The sequence below is a fragment of the Pongo abelii genome, chromosome 4, assembly GCF_028885655.2.
Source record: "Pongo abelii isolate AG06213 chromosome 4, NHGRI_mPonAbe1-v2.0_pri, whole genome shotgun sequence".
NCBI classification, from domain to species: domain Eukaryota; kingdom Metazoa; phylum Chordata; class Mammalia; order Primates; family Hominidae; genus Pongo; species Pongo abelii.
In genome coordinates, this window is record NC_071989.2 from 79,758,223 (window position 1) to 79,780,012 (window position 21,790).

General features: G+C 38.2%; 1 protein-coding gene across 2 annotated transcripts in view; it reads right to left on the reverse strand.

Annotated features, from left to right (window-relative positions):
* The window catches only part of MRPS27 (mitochondrial ribosomal protein S27), a 100,665-nt gene that overhangs the window by 70,779 nt on the left and 8,096 nt on the right, over positions 1-21,790 (reverse strand). Inside the window, exons 1-3 of one of the 2 annotated variants that reach the window (XM_054555212.2) lie at positions 18,400-18,541; positions 7,524-7,594; positions 5,391-5,449 (exon numbers count right to left, since the gene is read on the reverse strand). In XM_054555212.2, the coding sequence (XP_054411187.2) occupies positions 5,391-5,449; positions 7,524-7,594; positions 18,400-18,454 (185 nt within the window). In that variant the 5' untranslated portion in view covers positions 18,455-18,541. 2 annotated transcript variants of the gene reach the window in all.

Here is a 21,790-nt window from a genome sequence, read left to right on the forward strand (position 1 = left end):
AGACATAAAGCCCGCCCCAAGGTTCACTTGTCTGCATTTGGGCAGTATACACTGGGCATGTGGACTTGGAGGTTATGGGGGGAAAGCTCAGAACTACAGACTAGGTGGCCCAGGAAAGATGCTCTCTACAAGATGAAAAAGGAAAAAGTTCCCATTGTATAAAACTCTACATACACTCACCATAACTGACTCCAGGCAGACAGATCCCTTTTAAAAGGGGATCTCTTGCAGAGGAACAGCTAAGCCTGGTCTCTCTGGAATTTCTTCTGCCTTAGTTTCCTATAAAGAAATTGTAGCCCCATCTGGGATCCTTAACAATAAAACCTTGCACTGAGACAGCACTGCATTGTTTTTATAGCACTGCCCAACTGCTCACATCTGATCCTTGTGGTTTCTCTTTCAGGACAGGCAGTGGCTTATACTCAGTCTCTATGTTGCGTGTGCTCAGCCAATCTCTATGTTTTAGTCTCTGCATCAGTAAAATAAAGATGCAAACCTAATTCTTAGGAATGCTCTAAGTTTACAGTAAAGCAAAGGTAGGAACCCTTTTCTCTTCCAAATATTAACGAGAGGGCATGTGGATAGGAAGTAGAAATTAATCCTTTGCCCAGAAAAAGAAAGTATTTTGCTCAACTGTTTTTAAAATTAACATGGGATATAAAAATTCTTTTAAACAAATATAAAAAATAAATGCAGTCTTTTTATGCCCACTGAACAGACATTTCCTGTTAGCAGCTGTTAGCTGAGCTGTTCTCTCACCTCTCTTTTCTGCGTCACAGAACCTTTGCTGCTACCGCTGGGAAACAGCATGACTTCTCACCTCACCAAGGACTGGGTGATGGTGATACCAAAATAAAGCGGAAATGTTCCTGCCTAGACCCCTGCCAGCGCTGGTCTTCTGACAGGTAGCATCTCAGGGCCTGTCCAAATCTTCTCACTCCTCACCACACCTTTTTTCCGGTGTTGTAGGGAAACTTGGGAGACTGGCTGTATCTAAATTTTCATTGTGAAGACAGAAAACCTATCAATTATATGCTTGTCTTACTTGGTAAGGTCTAAACTAAGAAAGTCTTCTTTGTAAAGAAGAGAAAACAAAGACCTAGAGTACTTAAAACCCAAAAAACCTGAGGGAAGAAATAAAAATAAGTCTAAGCAAAAGAATCTATTTTTCAAACAAGATCTCACAGCAGGGTTCCTAACAATTTTTTGTCTTGAACCCTCTGGCAGTCTGATGAAGGCTTCTCAGAATTAGTTTCTTACAACAGAAACCAATTATATTGAAATACATTTATCAAGATATTAAGAAATCCTTGGGATATGGTAACATATGTGCTGCTTTATTAATGCATGAAATAACACTAGCTAGCGGTAGGTTTAATTACTAACATAATTTCTAAGCAGTGATGATATCTGTAACAAATGTAATGTGATATGAAAAAGTCAATGATTTTTATTGGCAAGAAAGACACAGATGCTGTTAATATTATAGTCATCTGCTGCCTACATTCATAAGTGAAAGAAATGCTAAATATTATTGAGGTTAGTGAAAATAAAAATATAATTTTATTCTTATGCAAGTTCACAGTCCTCTCTGAATTTTCTCTGTAGACTCCGATAAGGCAGCTGGAGGCACAGTTTCTCTGGCAGAAACCGAAGCAAAAGCAAATGGCCTGTGGCAGCATGGTCTGGCCTCTCTCCAGACCTATTCTTCCCCCAAGCCACACCCTAGAGGGCCTATAAGAAACTAGCTCCAGGGCTTCTCAGAAGACAGCTTGAAAACCACTCATAAAGAGGTTTACCATTTAGCCTGCTAGTAATATCTGTGCAAGAGATTTTCCCAACCTCCCAGCTTAAACTATACATATCGTATAAAGTCCCTGGCTCAAATCCTTATTTCATTTTACTGTATTTATTTTTTATTATCTTATTTAAGTTTTCTTTATTTGTCACAGCCCAACAGTATGCCTTGTTTCCTTATTTTGTTTATTTTGTTTTGTTTTAACCTTGTTGCTATTTTAATCACTTTTACTCTTGGTTTTTGGTTTATTTTCCTTTTATATAGTTATTACCAGTTTTTTTTTTCTTTTTTTTTTTTTTTTGCCAATGAATATAGTTGCTGGTATTGCCTTAATCATTTTTAGTTCACACTATTCTTTGGTTAGAGCTTCACCCTTTCCTTGGTGTTTTCATTTTTTTATTTATAAATAGAAGGCAAAAGTTGATCATAGGATTGTCAGCTCCCAGAGAATAGACCACAGCCCAAATAAAAGTACTTAGAAATTTGTTCTCCTGCCTGCTGTCTGAATAGCAGCCTTTCTATCTCTCCTTAAAAGGTCCCTTTAATGTTGAAGTCCCTAAACATTTAAGCCTATGTACTTTCGGAGACTCAAAACTTGAAATCTTCTGCTGGGATGATAGGGTGACAATAAGCTGGCAGGTACCAGCAGCACCCTGAGCTGCTGGAACTTGGAACTGTTTACTTGTGTGCCTGATGCAATGGCAGAAGCTCAAACAGCTCTTCACTGATCATTCAAGGTTTCTAAACTTCTTTGGCTCTAGACTTTACATAATGATTGCGGAAATCTGATCATTAGAAGAGGAGAAGATGTGGCAGCTATACTCCTGCTAGTAGAGCCTGGTGTTCACAGGTTATGTCAGAGAAAGAGGTGAACCAATGCAAAAGTTCTCCTGTGGGCTTCACTGTTAAAGACGGTACTGCTTAAGGACTGAGAAATCCTAACCCCAGGCCTGCAAGCTGTGAGTTGTCTAAAATTAAGAAGTTCCTTTTTCATTTCCTCACCTTAGACCTGGAATTGTAAGTTTTCTCCGAGATGTCTAAAGTCATCCCATGAGGAGATGTTAGGCATCATAACGATTGAAGGCCTAACTGGTAGAAATATTACACAGCAGTAAGTCCTTGGTGTCTTCAGGATTAACATCCCTGATTTTGATTACTTGAGATAAACCCCAAGAGTTTATAACTTGTAATTTTTAATTTTGCTAAGGCATAAGTATGTTCTGTATATTCTCTAAGGGTGGAAAGCAAGAGTGAGGCACTTAGCTAATGAAAGAACCCAGCCAATCTCCACTGTTCCGACGCAGCTTTGTAGAGTTCTACCTAGTCTCATATATATACAAGCACATGAAGTCATACAAACATTTCTGTCTTAAAAAAAAAAAAAAAGCTGATAAAAAGAGAGTCAATTTTCTTGGTAATGGAAGGGAGGAGAAAGAACTAAGATAAATGATAAATCACAGCTAAAGAACTAGTTTTGATTAAAGCAAAAAATGGGATGTCCAATTAAACAGTGGCTCAGATTTATGATGGACAAGAGTCTTTTATTTGATCTATATGGAAATAGGATGTAGTGATCTTTCGAAACTTTCAGTTATACCCCAGGCCACACAAAACTGAACATCATGTGAAGAATTAATCATAGCAGGTCTTAAAAACAGAATTTCAACTTTTCAGTAATACTTGGAGAATGTCTCACTTATTCAACTTAGATATCCAGCACCCAGGAAAGGGCCTGCGCACATAATAGGTTCTCAGTAAATACTTGTTGAAATGCTGAGTCACTGAAATCAATTATATGCTGCAGAAGTACTTATGAATTTGGAACATACTTCTCCCAACACTATGGCACTGTATCTCACAGGATGAAATTCTAAAAAACAGTTTATATTTAGAAATTGAAACTATATTCTGCATTTTGCTATAAATAAAAATATGAGAACTGGCCAGATGCCAGCCCAAATACACCCTTCACCACAGACAAAAAGTAACTACCAAAGCAGCCCTACAGTCCCAAAGAGCCACTAAAGGAAGGCAGGGCCACCTCTCATCAAGGGGTTCGTTTATCTTTATCCTAATGAAGTACAAGAGGGCACTCACAACTAAGATGACTTGCAACTAAGTTAGGACCTAAAATTTCAACTTAGGACATTGTTAAAGCCAATCTGAGATTTAAAATAAATGTTTTTTAAAGGTGTGGAATCTAGCCTACTTGCGGTTTACATTTAAATAGAAAATACCCAAAAAGTGGTAGCATCTACCCAATTCAGAAATTAAAAAAAAAAAGAAGCCTCATTATTATTTAGCAAAATCAGAGAAAAATGAACACATTTTCACTAAAATACAGTAAGCTTTAAAAAATGCATCTAGAAAAAAACTACTCCCCAAAAAACCCCCCAAAACAACAACAACAACAAAAAAATAAAAATGCATCTAGACAGAAATAATTATAAATTCTCTTGATCAAAACAAGCAAGATCAAACGGGAAACTCTAATGCAATGCTTACTGGAAACATTTAAAATTTCAATCTGAGTCTATTTTTGGAACATAGGAACTGGAACAAATCACAAATCAGATTTTTAAAACTGAAATCACAATAAAAATTTAGTTGTAAGGTACAATTCTGACAGATACTTGTTTGACCAGTTCTTTATTTAATGTGCATTAGGTTGTTTCAGTCTTTTGCTACCATAAATGATGTTGTACTTTTTGTACACATGGCTGAGTTTTGTGGGTAGTTCACAATGGAATTGTTAGCAGCTGTGAGAAAGAATGAAGTAAATGTGGTAATGTAGAAAAGGTTTTAAAACAGTGTTAAATGAAAACAGGTACATAACAGTTCACATCAGGTAAAATTCCACCTGTAAAAAAAAAAAAAAAAGGAGAGAAGAGATATACATACAGATTGAGTATCTCTAATTTGAAAAGTTCCAAAATCCACAATTTTTTGACCACCAACATGATGTTCAAAGGAAATGCTCATTGGAGCATTGTGGATTTTCGAATTAGAGGTACTCAAACAGTAAGTATAATGCAAATATTCAAAAATCTAAAAAAATCCAAAATCTGAAACACTCTGGTTTCAAGCATCTTAGATAAGAGATACTCAACTTGTGTGTGTGTGTGTATAAATTTTCACCTATCAGATTGGCAAAAAAATGCAAACATGTGAAAACACCTAACTATTGGCCAAGCTGTAAAAATACATGTCTCTCATACCTTGCTAGTGGGAATGTAAAAACTTCAACAGAAAGCAATTTGTCAATAGCGATTAAAACTATAAATATATATACTCATGAAAATTAGGTGAAAAATTACATATGTACAAGGTTATCAATTATAACATTGTATACAATTCAAAAAAGAGAACAACCTAGAGGTCCATAAGAAGGGAACTGGTTTAAATAATAATCTCACAGTATGGAATAAAATGCAGTTATAAAAAATTGGAAACTCTCTCTATACTCATATGAAAAGATCTTTAAAATATAAACTTAGAAGGTGTCAAAATTATACATAACATATACCAACTTTTATGTAAAAAAGGGGTGTGAAATCACAGAGTACATAGCCAAATCAAATGTAAAACTTACTTGTAAAGGTAATACTCTGCATGATCTATCTCTTCCCGAGAGGAAATGTTGTCTATAAGCTAAAAGACAGAAAAAGAAACCTTTGGTTGAACATAAATTATGTCATATATTTGGCCTAGGGCCTAGATCACATATTGACCTTAGAAAACACCGGACACCCATTTTATTGGAACGATGGTGATGCTTAGTGGAACAATGTTCAAATGGTATAGCTCCATCCTTGAAACCCCTTTATGCTAATGCAAACAAAGAATATACAATGGCTTCTCTTTTTCTATGTGTAGAATAACCTTGATCAGAAAATGGATTGAAAGCCAAACATGAACCTTGCTCAGAACAAGGAGAGTGTTCCACTGATTATAACTAGTTACCTATTTTTTCCTTTATCTTTAAACCCTGATATTATTTTTTTTATGTTCCAACATGGGAACATATGGCTGAAAAAATGAAGACTCTGATGGCTAAAAAACTATTGCCCAGAATATAAACATCTAAATTTAGAGAACTCAGTCTTGCAACCATTTTTCCTACTTTGATTTAAGCTCTGCTATGCAACAGTAAACCTATGATTCCTTTACCAACAAACTCTCCCTTCAAACCATAAAATCTCTGAGTATGCTCATTAACTATGGTCCAAATAAACAAATAAAAAGGATTATTCCAAACAGAGATTCTATTCTAAAATAGAGACTCAGAGGCAAAAAAGAAAAAAAAGTGTAGAAGACAATGCATGTTGTGAATATAACGAAAACCTCATAAAAGAAAGAGAGGAGAGTAAAAAGAGGGAGACTTTCTAAAAATGCCTAGCACTTCTGGACTTGACTTAGAAATCCATTAAGGGCATATAAAATGTGGTTCAAACACGGAACCTGAGCTTGAGAAACAGCTCTGATTGTTTGCTGTATGGCATAAACAGATGGCATAGCCCCTCTGGGACTTGGTTGCTCCATCTGCATAAATAGGATAAAGGCACTGGCCTCGAAGAGTATAAGGCACCAATGAGAAAACGTACATAAAAACTGTAAACCTTGAAGTACTACCTAAATAAATACCAGGTATCATGGCATACAGAAGTTTTACCCATCATGTAAGGGATGAAAAATGGCCTTTCCATTCTCCTCCAATATGCCAATTATGAGTCTATTAAATGTAACTTATGACCAATTATGAGTCTATTAAATGTAACTTATGACCAGTAAAATTATTTCTCAACTAAAAGGCAGAAAGAAAGGACCAGGATTCAAAAGAAAGGTAATTTCTTTCCTCTCTCTCTTCCATATTTAACAATATTTTAAATTTTATGGTACCATTAATTTCTGTAAAAAGTTTTCACAGCTAAAATCTCATTTTAGCATCCCATTATTCCCTGGGAGGAAGATGCAACCGTACCCATGCTGAAAATGAGAAAATTGAGAGGGGTCTCATTGCCCAATGTCATAAAGTGAATTCATGATAAAGACAAGCCCAGATATATTCGAAGCAGGCAACAGAAGAGAACCTAGATATCTGGGTTTGAATCTCAGTTTTTCCATGCTTACAAGCTGTGTAAACTTGGGAAAGTTACTAAACCATGTCTTACATAGACTGCTTATTGCATAGGGAGCAGTGAGAATTAAAAAAATAATGTATGTTAAGGAACTAATACATTCAAAACTGGCATAGAAGGTGCTCAGTAATGGTTACTATTCCTGATTCCTAACCTAACATTATTCTTCCACCCATCACTCTGCTGCAGTTTAACTTTAACATTAATATCCATTCCTTTACAGACTTTCTTGGCTACCAAAAACATTTCCAATACTAACGGGTAAATATCATTACTTTGAAGGATGTATCAACTTAAAAAAACTGATGGTATCATACAGCAGAATGTCATATCCTGGAAAAAATAAATCAGATACACAAAACTGATTACTGATATCAGAATCTGGTAAATGTATTACCTTTTATTTCAGCCAAGGAAATTTGCTATTACACTATAAAATATCTATTAGTAACTATAAAAACATACCATACTCTCAAAAAATATTTCCTAGGCAAACTATTTTTTATTTACACAGCCTCATCTACATGAAGGGCCTTTCTGGCTTTCTTCCTTGTTCTTGGAAAATATATATGTTAAAATTTTCTTACCCGTGATATTGTTAAAGAACTAACAGGCAACTTTCTCTCAAATGTTTTATCCATTAAAGATGCAAGATCAGCTGTGAAGACAAAAAAAGAAAAAAAACCTTGTTAAAGATACATATTTTTTTACAATTCTTGCCAGATGGCTGCCAACATGAAGTATTAAAAGAGACGTTCTTTCTTGCTTTTTAGAAATTATTTTTATATAAATTAAAGAGGAAAAAAGAATATTCTTTAAAACATCTAAAAAATGATTTAATTGGGTTGCTAATTATTTTTAAAAAACTTCTTAGCATGTATTTAGCTTTTAAAAAATGGATCAATTTGAAAACCTAGGAGATGCTATTCTGGACATCGGCCTTCAGAATTTATGACTAAGTCCTCAAAAGCAGTTGCAACAAAACCAAAAATTGACAAGTGAGACCCTAATTAAACTAAAAACCATCAACAGGGTAAACAGACAATCTACAGAATGGGAGAAAATATTCACAAACTACGCATCGGACAAAGGTCTAACACCCAAAATCTGTACGGAACTTAATTCAACAAGCGAAAACCAAATACCCCCACTAAAAAATGAGCAAAAGACATGAACAGATACTTCTCAAAAGACATACAAGCAGTCAACCAATATAGGAAAAAATGCTCAACATCCGTAATCATCAGAGAAATGCAAATAAAAACCACAATGAGATACCATCTCACACCAGTCAGAATGGCTATTATTAAAAAGTCAAACAATAACAGATGCTGGCAAGGCTGCAGAGATAAGGAAATGCTTATACACTGTTGGTAAGAATGTAAATTAATTCAGCCACTGTGGAAAGCAGTTTGGAGATCTCTCAAATAACTTAAAACAGAGCTACCATTTGATTTGGCAATCCCATTATTAGGTACATGCCGAAAATAAAATAAAATATTCTACCAAAAAGACATATGCACTCAATGTTCACTGCAGCACTACTCACCATAGCAAAGACATGGAATCAACCTAACAATGGTGAATTGGATACAGAAAATATGGTACACAGACACCATGAAATACTACACAGCCATAAAAAAAAAATGAAACCATGTCCTCTGCAGCAACATGGATGCAGCTGGAGGCCATTATCCTAAGTAAATTAACGCAGGAACAGAAAACCAAATACCACATGTTCTCATTTACCACTGGGTGGTAAGCACTGGGTATACACTGACATAAATATGGGAACAGCAGACACTGGGGACTCCTAGAGGCAGGAGAGAGGGAAGGGGGCAAGGGCTGACAAACTACCTATGCTTAGTACCTGGATGATGGAATCACTTATACCCCAAACCTCAGTGCCATGCAATATACCCATGTAACAAACCTGCACATGTACTCCCTGAATCTAAAATAAAAGTGGAAATAAAGAAGTCCAATATAATTAGCTCATGAAAGAAAAAAAAAAAGGAAAAAAAAAAGAACTAGGATGGGGAGGGGTGGGGAAAGGATCAATAAAATATTTCTGGAAGGAGACACAAGCAAGTGTATTTCCTGATACGTTCCCCCCCAAAAAAAAAGAAATTAGATGACGGGAGATCCAGGGAATAAGACTCTTCATTGCTTACACATTTATTCCTTTTGTATTTTGAAATATATTAACTATATATCAGGTTATAGGTGTATATTAGCTATTCAAAACATTTAAAAATTGAAATTTATCAAGTGACTTTTATACCTACCCTGAACAAATCAGAGCAGCACTCTGGTTATCCTTAATGATTTTTGGCCTGAATGATTCCTATTTTGGTTCCTTTTAGCAGAACATCCATAGGAATACTTGGTATTTCTGAGATCACACTTTTATCTCAGAGTCTGAAAATATCTGAAATCCTAGGCAGCATGCTCTCCAAAATGTTTACTTCACATCTTGTCATTGCTTTTCAAATTTACAATGTCCTCTCTCCCCTTCTCCTCACTCTCAGCTCATGATTTTGTGTCTCATTTCACTGAGGAAACAGAAGCAATCCAAAGAGAACTTTATCCTAGCATCATGTCTACCAGGTTACTAGCATCTGTGCCCATATTCTGTGTCCTCTATTCTGTTATACAGGTTGAACGGTGTTAAACAAAAAAGCCCTCCCTTGCCCTCATATTTCCTACCGTTATGGCTCCTTTTCTCTGCTCCTCTTAACAGCAAGACTGCTAAAAAGAGTCATCTTAGATACAGCTGTTACTACCTCCTGAGCTCCCAGTCTTCAACACATTCCACTGACACCAATAACCACTGCCACATTGTTAAAATCCAGTGGCTAATTTTCTGTTCTCATCTTACTTGACTTCTATCATTTGATACAGCTGGCCATTCTATCCTTCACAAAATATTCTCTTTTTTCTCTCCTTCTTGTGTTCCTTTGCAGGATCTCCTCTTCTTGACTTCTAAACATTGGAGTGCCTCTAGGACTCAGTAGTAGACTGCAGACTTCCCTTCTGCATCTATGCTCGGTCCCTAGGTGATCTCATTCTCTGCCACGCCTTTAATCATCACCTACAGATGGTTGGCTCCACATGTACATACCTACCCTGACTTCTCCCTTTAACTCCAGACTTGCATTTCCAATTACATAGGTGATATTTCCATTTGGGTGTCTAATAGGTATCTAAACATCACATGTTCTCTTATTTCCTCAACCTTCCACTCTCAATCTGCTTTTCCTGTCTCAGTAAATGACCACCACATTGGCTGGTTTACTGAGGCCAAAAATGTAGGCATCATCCTTGACCCCATTCTTTCCACACTTTATAACCAATTTGTTAATAAATGCTATAGGCTCCAGATTTGAAAAATAACTATATATTTCTCATCACCACTACTGCTAAGCTACCAGTATCTCTCATCTCCTGACCTTGTTTTAACTACTGTCCCCACCCCTATTATCTAATCTCCACCCAGCAGTCTGAGTGAGCCTTTTAAAAGATAAATCAGCCAATCAGGATAAAAACCAATAAATGCTAATCTGTGTTGGTTTTTCTGTCTCTTACACTAAAAATAAAATCCATATAATTACTAATATACACATTCTCAGTCCCTAGAACAGTTCCATAAAAGGCACCTAGTAAATACCTAAAGAAATGAATCAAAGGAAGAAAAGGAAGAAAGAAAAAAGCAATTGGGTTTCCAAGGTTTGTTTACTCCCTGGTGGGAGAAATTGGTATCAAGTAATAAGGACACACCAGAAATGATCAAGTAATAAGTATTTGTTGAAAACCTATTGTTGTGCATTTAACCATTTTTTCTTCTCTTTTTTCCCTGAGGGATTGATCTCAATGACTCAGTACCTACTGGGGAAAAACAACTTTAGAACTTGATATGATATGAAAGCAATTAGCTTTCCTTATGGCTATCTTAAAGGGATTGAAGCCAAGTGATTAAAGCAAAATAAAAACAAAAAAGTCCTTAGACCCCCTTCACACTAAGGCAACTTAATAGCATTAAATCTACTTGCTTACAGATGTTAAACGTCTCTCTCATCATAGCAAATCTTTTGATCATTTCATAATGAAGGCTCCTGTGTTAAGATGAGAAGCAATATGAGAAATTACCTCCCTCTACCCAAAATTTACAATTTAACTTAAAATAGCAAGATCAGGATCTATGGCCTAATTAAAATGAAAAACCCTTCATTTCTTTGTGGGTTTCACATCATGCACAATGTATAACCAAACTCTGGAATGAGGTGGCTTCACTGATCACTCTGTAGTGTGGTAACTCAAGATTGCATGTGAATCCTTCGCACCAAGGCATCTTTAGTCAAGTCAAACTGGCTGGAGCCTCAGAAAAGGTAACAGCTGCAGAGCCAGCATCTAATGAATAACATTTGCATTTTCCAAGTCAGAGAAAGGTTTGCTGCTAAATATATTATATGGCCAATCACCTCACAGTATAGCACTGCCATGATGAATGAGGCAGAAAACTGCACAGAGCAGGGACGGCCAGGAAAGCTGGGACAGCTGTGGCGTGCAGAGGGCCAGAGCCACAGGCTTCTGGACTGTGGGCTTCCACAGTCAAAATCCCACCTCATGTTTCAGTGAGGGGCCAGCAGATGCCCAGGTTTTGTTCAAAGAGATGTGCCAAAGAAGATATTTTTTTGCTTGCTATTCAGCTCCTCAGGAATACATACTGTGGCTGATGGTTGTGGACAACAGACTATATGCGAAAATGGATCTGAAATTTGAATTCTTCATTTAACAAAACTTAAAGCTAGCCAGACAGTGTGGAAGTATGTCCAGAAAATAAAACGTATACTAAAAATGCCCTTCCCATTTGAAGAAAGCAATACTATTAACGATCTCAGAATATACGAGATTGTATTGAGAACCCTGCACTATTCCCAGTAAGAGTGCAATGGCCCACAAGCCTGGGTGAGGATTCAGATCGCCTGAGGGGCTTTAAAACTTCAGATTCCTAGGATTCTTTTCACCCAGAGGGAGACTCTAATTCTCTGGGTTTGAGGTAGCGCGAAAGACTTAAACAATAGCCCCAGAAGATTGTAGCCAATCAAGCATGTCAGTTATGTTTGGGAACAAACATGGGAGGGAACACAAAAGAAGTCTTAGATGTTGCTCCTAAGCTCAAAGAAGATACTGAATAGGAATTCCATTGCTGGAATAAAATGAATTAAATATCTTAAAAAATTCCTCCTACTATAAAAATAAAACAAAATATCAATTTTCCCCCAAATATATGACTGAGCTTTCAAGAAGGTAGATGTAACTGTCAGAGGCCAAAGGCAAGATGGAAACATAAACTTGGAGTGTTTAGGGGAGCAGTCCCTTTGAGGGGAGCAGTACTTTTGAGAGCATGTGATGATCTACAGTGATGGAGAGCTTTAGTTTCAGTGACTTATGGGGAACAGAGGATAAAACCAATACTTGTAAGATGAGAAGCTCGTTCAGAGATCCTCAGGTAAAGCCAGGACCACCTAAGGGAACTACACCTGAAGTGAAAAGGTAAAACTTATTTATCACTACAATAATGTACCCTAAAAAGTAAACAACTGGGACGCTTGTCCCCTGAAGATTATAAACTACAAAGTCAGCCCTCATGCCTCTTTGGGGATTTAATCCACTCTTCCTTTGTGATCCAAAATATACCAAGCTGAGAATTTTGTTTAAAGAGTTGACTTTACTATATAAAATTCTAAAAAATGTGAACTATTCTATAGAGACAAAAAAGCATATCCACGGTTGCCCGGGAATTTGGGGTATAGGGCCAGAAGCGGAAGGAGAAAAGGGTTAAAGAATAAGAGAAAACTTTGGCAGGTGACAGATATGCTTATTATCTTGATTGTGGAGATGACTTTATGGACATATACACCTGTACATTGGTCAAAACAGATCAAATTGTACATTTAAATATGCATAGTTTATTTTATGTGAAGAATACCTCATCAAAGCTGTAAAAAGTAAACAATGAATAAGTTAAAAAGCAGGTTAGACACAGGTGAAGTGAGAGTGAACTGAAAGGCAGATAAATTACACAGAATGTTGCAAAGATAAAAATGAGAACTATAAAAGAGCAAAGATATAGAAAAATGAATAAGAATGTATGACGAGACAATGATGAGAATTTTTTAGAATTGATAAAAAATATAGGTCTCTAGATTCAGAATATGTATACAATCTCAAGTCAAAAAAGTAAAATTATTATTTCGAAAATGATGAATGAGAGGATCTCAAAAGTGGCCAGAAAGAAAAGAGAAATTACAAAGAAAGAAACAACTATACTAACAGATGTTTTCTCAACAGGAATGACAAAATCCAGAAAATAGAATAAAATGTTCAAAATGTTGCAAGTATAAACTATCAACGTAAAATTGCATATCTAGCAAGACTATCTTTAAAAAATAAGGGCAAAATACGGGTATGCTGGCATGCGCTTGTAGACCCAGCTACTCAGGAGGCTGAGGTGGGAGGATCACTTAAGCCCAGGAGTTGGAGGCCAGTCTGGGCAACACAGCAAGACCTCATCTCAAAAAAAAAAAAAAAAAAAGGTAAGGGCAAAATGAAGACATTTTTGGACAAACAAAAACAGAAAATGTATTAGCAACAAATACTCACTAAAGGAAATTTTTAGAACTCAATATAATTGGTTAAATTGGGGGGGAACTGACTATTTAAAATAATGTTATATGTGTTTTAAAGGATAAAACTTTATTATTAGACAGGAGCATATGGTTAGATGTGTGTGTGTGGACCTAAGGTGTCCTAAAGGATAGTAGAGTGTGATGAGCATTACAATTTAAGCTAAATATGCATTTTAGAAGTTAAAGGGCAACAATCTCTAAAAAAGTAGAGGATATAATCTCCAGACCAGTGGAGGGGCAAAAATGTAAAAAACAAAAACAATCCAAAAGTAAAAATCAATCCAAAAATAAAAAAGAAAGAAAAAAAAGAAAGATGAAACCAATCACAAAATGTGACAGAAATAAATCCAATTATATTGGTAATCATGAAATGACAATGTAAATAGACGAAATTTTCTAGTTAAAAGATAATGATTGTCAGATTGGTTAAAAATATAAAAGCTAGCTATATAAGTCATATAAACACAGAAGAGTTGAAAATTATTAAAAACACACTAGGAAGCCAAAATAAAGCTGGTACAGTTGTATTAATATCAGACACAACAGATTACAGGCAAAAAGCAGTTTTATAGATTATGTGGGTCACTACATAATGACCAAAAATTCATTTTGCCAAGATAATTTTAACCTGGTGCACACCAAAGTAACACAGCTTCACAGTACATAACCACAAAATCTGTAGTAGAGATGTGTTGAAAAACAAGCCTCTTAAAAAAGAGTGTGGTCTCTGTGGCAAAGTTGTGATAATGAACGTCACTGAAGAAAAATATGAATCCTTTATTGAATCCTTGTAGCTTCAGGTGAGAAATGGTTTCAGTTTTTCTTTTCTACATAACTGCACATTACTGTTAACCTTTCAGGCAACACTAAACTTTCTGGGCTTATAGTCATCTGCATACCTTACCTAATTTATATAATAAAGAAACAGGTACAGATTATTATTGTCCTTCCTAGAAGAACTGATCTTGAAAAACACAGGCTGAAACTGTTTTTGTTTCCCACATTTTAAAAGAAAAACGAGGACACATGACATATATCATGCATTGAATATACAGAAGGAAGCATGGAAAACTAGCCTAGCAACCAATTTGGACATAGATTTTTAGACTTCCTTCTATTTGTCTGTCACCAGAAGCTTTAACATAAATAAATCCAATAAAGGAAAAACATGAAAGCAAGCTTTGTGTACATATATACTAATGAGACTAAAGAACGGTGATGTGCACAAGTCAGACCCATCTCTAGAACTTGGCAAATATGAAAACTGGAAAATGAATAGATGCCACAGAGATGCAAATACAGAACTGACAAAAGTTAAGAAAGCAGACTTCAGAAAATCTCCATCGGGCCTCAAGGGCAGGATGTGAAATATTCATGCAAAAAGCCAAAGGCCTCTACAGCTGAAATGACACAGCAAAACTAAATCTCAGCTAAAATGGAAGAAGTGTCTGTAAGAGACAGACCTGAATGCAGATGTGTCAAGGAAATACTCTTTGGATTCAAAAAGGAGGTTCTCCAAAAACAAACCAACAGAAAACAAACCAACAAACCAAGAGAAACCAACACAAACAAGCAAAACAGTAACCCAAACCAAAACGTGTCCCATACTTTGTGATTTGAAAAATCAGAAATAAAATATTTAATCCAGTAGGGCTCATGAATCCAATTCAGCTCAAGTCACCTGAGTGCTCACTCCTTGTCAGAAAGACTCAAGAAAACTTCCTCTCATGGAACTCAGGGAGCTTCCCCATGAGGCCTGCCCTCCTACCAACACCCTACCCAGTTCCCCAGTGGTTTTCTCCTGAGTCCTGTTCACAGTGGATCCTATTCTGTTAACTAGTAAATGTTGATAACTTTTACCCTGTACCTCCCCAACAAATCAGCAAGTTAGTGGAAGAATTTCAGAGACAATGCTTTAACTCAGTGTTTATTTTAGCCAAACGGAAGCCCAGTACAGAAACAAACAAAAGTTGAAATCTGATTGAAGTAGGAAAGCCCAGGGCTCTACAGAGCACAGTTGAACTATGGCCCTATCAATAAAAGTATCAATAAAAGTATGGCCCTATCAAAACAGCAATGGATTAAAATGTCTCAATTATTTAAATCCGTGAGTTCTTAATGACATTTTAAAAAGTCCTCATTCATCATTTTTGCAAGTTATTTTGAAAGCTAACTCATATGCAAACTATTTCAGGGTAAGTAAACTGTTGATGAATGGAAGTTCTGTCATAAAAATTTCCTAGGTAATAAGTGAAAAGAAATGATAGAATTTAAACAGTAATAGTATGCAGCTTCAAATGAAATAACAAATCTAAGTAAAGATCATGAATGGCCTTTAACTTCGCAGAGGGGCAACCAAATGCTGTGTGCTTACTGACAAAAGTAAACACTTACTATGAAGTATTTATACCAAAAGAAGAAGAAAATAAAAAGTCCTGAATCTGATCAAGCCCCTTTCTCCAACTACCAGTTTCATAGGACATATGGAAGGCAGAGGAGCACGCAAACACCACAATAAGGATGAAATCAGCAAATCTAGAATGTGGGAAACTCCAAAAAAGACCTGTTTTGTTCAATAAATAAATTGCAAGAAACTTACAACTACTCAACACATTGCAAGGTATGGACCTTATCTAGATCACATTTCAACAAACTAAATTAAAAAGAAATTTATAAGGCATTTGGGAAAATGTGAACATTAATGGAATATTTAATATTACAGAAGTACTAGTTTTTTAGAATAGTATGATTAGTTAGGTTTTAAAAAATCCTTATCTTTTAGAGGTACATATCAAAATACATATAAAATAACCCGATAATTAAGTGTGTTAAAAAGTAATCTGGTGAACAGGTGGGGAGTTGATGAAACAACGCTGGTAGGGAATTGATAATTGCTGGAGCTGGGTGACAGTACATAGGGGTTTATTCTACTCTCTCTACTTCTGTATGTTTCTATTAAAAAGATTCAGAAAGAGTTAACGGGGGCACATAGCAACCAATTGTATTATACGAGCCTTTATTTGGATCCTGATTCAACCAAATCATAAAAAAAAATTTTGAGAGTATCAGGGATACCTGAGCCAGGAGCAGTGGCTCATGCCTGTAATCCCAGCACTTGGGGAGGCCGAGGTGGGCGGATCGCGAGCTCAGGAGTTCGAGACCAGCATGACCAAAAAGGCGAGACCCCATCTCTGCTAAAAACACAAAAATTAGCTGGGCATGGTGGCGGGCGCCTGTAATCCCAGCTTCTCGGGAGGCTGAGGTAGGAGAATCGCTTGAACCCGGGAGGAGGAGGTTTAAGCGAGCTGAGATCGTGCCATTGCACTCCAACCTGGGCGACAAGAGCAAGACTCTAAGAAAAAAAATAAATAAATAAAATAAGAAAGAGAGTATCAGGGATACCTCAACACTAACTGGATATTTCGTGATATTTACAACCCTATTAATATTTTAGGTGTGATAACGGTATTGAAAAGCACCCTTGTCTTTTGGAGATCTATATCAAAATATTTATGAAATGACTTACTGCTGGGATCTCCTTCAAAATTATCCAAAGCATCGGGATGGGGAAACAGTAATAAAGATAAAATAACTAAGAGCTGATAATTGCTGAAGCCAGGTGATGGGTAAAGGGGGCTCCTTATACCAAGGTGTCTACACCTTCAAATGTTAAAACATTAAAAAAAAAATCTGTGGCGTTAGAAGTCAGAATACCGGTTACCTTTGGAGAGACTAAGTGGGGGCCGCAATAAGGGCTTCTGGAGCGGTAGGAATGCTCTTGCTTCCTACACAGGTTTACTCGCTTTGTGATAATTCATCAATGTTTATATTACGACTTGCACACTTTTCAGTATGTATATTATACTCCAATAAAAAAGTATTTTAAAGAAGAAATCAACTAATGTAGGCGGAAGATCCTATGGTAGAATCTCAGGTACTACAGCAATCACGGAGAAAGCTTTTTGGGCGGAAAGGAAAGTGAGGCTCTCGCCCGGTTTCCTCCTCTCCACGGTGGAACTGGCAGCGGCCCTGGCTGGCTGTTGAGAGCGCGGAACGGGGCGGCGTTCTGACGTTCGCGCCGGGGCCCTCGGGACGCAGCAGGGCGCAGGTCCTAGACAGCGGCATTGGCGTCCACCGCGGCCCCGGCGCTGGGAAACTGCCCTCACGCTAGGGCCCTCCCCGAGGAGCTCTCTGGCACAATCAGCCACGAGGACTAAGAGAGGGGGAGCCGGAACCGCACGCCCACTCCGAGAGGCCAGAACGTCTCTCTCGGCGTCCTCCCCGGCAGGGCACGGCTCAGGGGAGACGGCTCTCTGGCAGATGAAGCCCACACCCACACGCCGCAGTGTCCCTTGCTGCCTCTCTCTCCAATGTGGATGGGAGCGGCGAAAACCTCATATCGGCCCTCCTTCGTCCCCCAATCAGCGAGCCCGCTCCGAGCACCTCACGGCCGCACTCCAGCTGGCGGCGCCCAATCACAGCGCTCCACATGCTGGGTGCGGCCCTGGGCGCCCACGCTGCCCGACAGCACCGCGCCCACTCGCCGCGTTCCACCCGCGGGGCGGCGGATTCCCGCAGGAGCCACACTGCCACCTACTGTCCCGTCTCCAGAGCTGGAGCCACGGGCGCTCTCCCTACCATGCGGCCTCCCTGCTAAGTGCCAGTAGTAGTAGCTCAACCCAAACGCTCAAATAAAAATGAGGGAAAGCAAGTAGTGATGTCGAGTAAAACCGAAAACAATGTCCATTTTGAAAAAAGCGGCAATAATTACCTTCCAGTACACAGTAGGAAAAAGTCTCAAAAGCTTTCTTTCTTCCAAGCAGCATGAGTTCCAAAACATTATTTCACCTCACACGTTTTATATAGGGCTAAAAACAAGGGGCTTAGGGACTCCTCAGTGCACATATTTCTGAAGCACCTGCATGTCAGACGGAGAGGCAGGCATTACCATCATCTCTTATAGGCACAGAAACCGAGTGTGACAGCTGAAAGCCGCAGAACTGGGACTGACACCCAGAAGTCGGCCTCCCAAGTGCAGACTTCATCACATCATACACAAGGAAGGCACAAAGTGCTGAAAGAACATAGGGCAGGAAACATCGATTCTGACTGGAGATTCAGGATGTACAAAGATATTCTAGGCAGAGGGGACAGCTGTCTGGGTGACAAGAAAGAATTCAGTAAATGGTGGCTAGTACTGCTTTTCCAAGAAAACTAGTTTTAACTGAGAAAAGGGAACAAATGTCTCTACGTGATATTTACTCATTGCAGACTTTTATTTTTTTGAGACAGAGTCAGCTCTGTCGCCCAGGCTGTAGTGCAGTGGCGTGATCTCTGGCTCACTGCAACCTCTGCCTCCCGGGTTCAAGCGATTCTCCTGCTTCAGCCTCCGTAGTAGCTGGGATTACAGGTGTGCGCCACCATGCCCGGCTAATTTTTGTAATTTTAGTAGAGACAGGGTTTCACCATGTTGGCCAGGCTGGTCTTGAATTCCTGACTTGAAGTGATCTGCCTACCTCAGCCTCCCAAAGTGCTGAGATTATAGGCGTGTGCCACTGCGTGCAGCCCCGTTGCAGATTATTATACTCATTATTTGGCAAACAGTCACTGCTTACTCAGGTATCCATGACAATGTTCCCTGGATTTGTGTGACTGACTATACCCAACACCAAGACACCAAACCTAGTGGCCTCATTTCCTAATCTTCCCTACATACCTAGGAAAGTGTTAATAAGCTTTCCTGGAAAGCTTATCTGTACTTCACTGCACTTTGCTTATAATTCACATATGGCACGTTCGAACACGCCTTGCTGTATAACTATGAGTCCATACTGGTCTGATCACTAGAACAGTATAGTATTGGCCCTACAGAGCATTTTAGGATATGTGGAAGTTGTTCTTGATTGTCACAATGATTGAAAGGCATTACTGGCACTAAATGGACAGAAAACAGGGAATTCAGATGACCTGCAATGCTGAGACTGTCCCGTACATCAAAACACTGTCTCTAGTGGGAGCCAGGGCTCTCAGTATGGAAGACGGGAGATACAAATATGGACTGGAGCAAGGCAAGAAGAATTCCATGGGGATGAACTTGGGATTGGTGTGAACTCATTATCTGCAAAATATATATAGTATATGTACATGCATATGTGTACATGTATGTTTATGTGTATGTCCATTCATTTTTTTTTCCAGAACTGTTCACTGAATGGGCCAAGAAGCAAAAATTTCACAGTAGCAAAAGGACACCTAGCACCTAGATCTTGGTTTCTAATGCCATTCCTCACCAAAAGTAACCAGAGCTCCTTGGAGAAATGGTTGATTCCAGGGCTAGGTCAGGAAAGGTACATAGTGAGCCTGAAACACCTTGTTATATGAGAGAAAGTAAGTTATCAAAAAAGAGGGGGGTGGGGGGAAATGGAATCCAGCTTGAAAGGGCTTCTATCAGCCAGGTCTGGGATATTTAGACCACCAAAATAATTGAGGAGGGTAATGAATCATTTAAAAAATTCACAAATTGATGATTTAAACATAATGCATGATAATAAACAGATAAATCAGAAAAAAATGAGAGAAAAGGAAGTTCTTGCTTACAGTAGAATACTGTGTTAGCTAGTAAATCTGGAGAAATTTTTAGAGTTGGAAAATCATTACTTTGCAACCATTATAGTAAAGATTGATTCAGGCTAAAGCCATGAATGGATGCTAAATCTAAGAGCAAACTTTTGATAAACAACCTATTTTCATTGTATTAAAGTCTCTCTACGAGAATAGCCTATTAATCAGAAGGGAGAAAAACAGTAACTCTACAGTGGAGAAATCAGACACAGTTGACTAGGTGATCAAAATTGACATCACCAGTGAAGGCATATGGTATCAGGTATGTCCACACGTGATACCCTGGCAGGGGCACAACATCACTGAGAGTATTCTGGCTGGGGAAGCATAACAATGAGAAAATAGCAGAAAAATCCAAAAAAGAGGAATATTCTATTTAAAAAAAGAGATTGGGTTCTTTAAAAATATATAGGACAATGTCGTAAGAAACAAAGAAAGGATAAGGAACTATGATTCTAGACAGCATCCTGTACTGGAAGAGGAAAAATGCTATGAGAGAGCCTATTATTGGGTCAATTTCCAAAACTGGGATACGAATAGTAAAGTATTATATTAATGTCAAAATTTCTGAAGTTGGTAGCTGTGCTATGATTATACAATAGAATATCCTTATCTCAGGTAATGTACATTGAAGTATTCAGGATAAAGAGCTATAATATATGAAACAAACTCCCAAATGATTAAAGAAAGTGTGTATACAGGGGGAAGGAGGAGAGAGAAAGCAAAAACAAATGAATCAAAATGGTAACAACAGGTGAACATGAGTAGAAGTAGTGCTGTGGTTTAAATATTTGTCTCGTCTGAAACTCATGTTGAAATTTAATCCCCAGTGTAACAGTTTTGAGAGGCCAGTGGATCATAAGGGCTCTCCCCTGATGAATGAATTAATCCATTTATGGACTAATGGGTTAATGGATTGATGGGTTATCATGGAAGTGGGACTGGTGGCTTCGTAAGAGGAAAAGAGACCTGAGCTAGCATGCTCAGCCCCTTCGCCATGTGATGCTCTGAGCCACCTCAGGACTCTGAAGAGTCCTCACCAGCAGGAAGGCTCTCACCAGATGCCAACCCTCAACGCTGGCCGCCTCAGCCTCTCTAACTGTAAGAAATAAATTCGTTTTCTTGATAAATGATCCAGTTTCAGGTATTGTTATAAACAACAGAAAACAAACTAAGACAGATATAGAGGAGTTCTTTGCAGTTTTTATAAGTTTAAAATTATTTCCCGCTGGGCGCGGTGGCTCAAGCCTGTAATCCCAGCACTTTGGGAGGCTGAGGTGGGCAGATCACCTGACGCCAGGAGTTCAAGACCAGCCTGGCCAGTAGGCAAAACCCTGTCTCTATTAAAAATGCAAAAATTAGCTGGGCGTGGTGGCATGCACCTGTAACTCCAGCTACTCAGGAGGTGGAGGCAGGAGAATCGCTTGAACCCAGGAGGTGGAGGTTGCAGTGAGCCGAGATAACACCACTGCACTCCAGCCTGGGCGACAGTACAGACTCTGTCTCAATAACAATGACAATAACAACAACAAAATTATTTC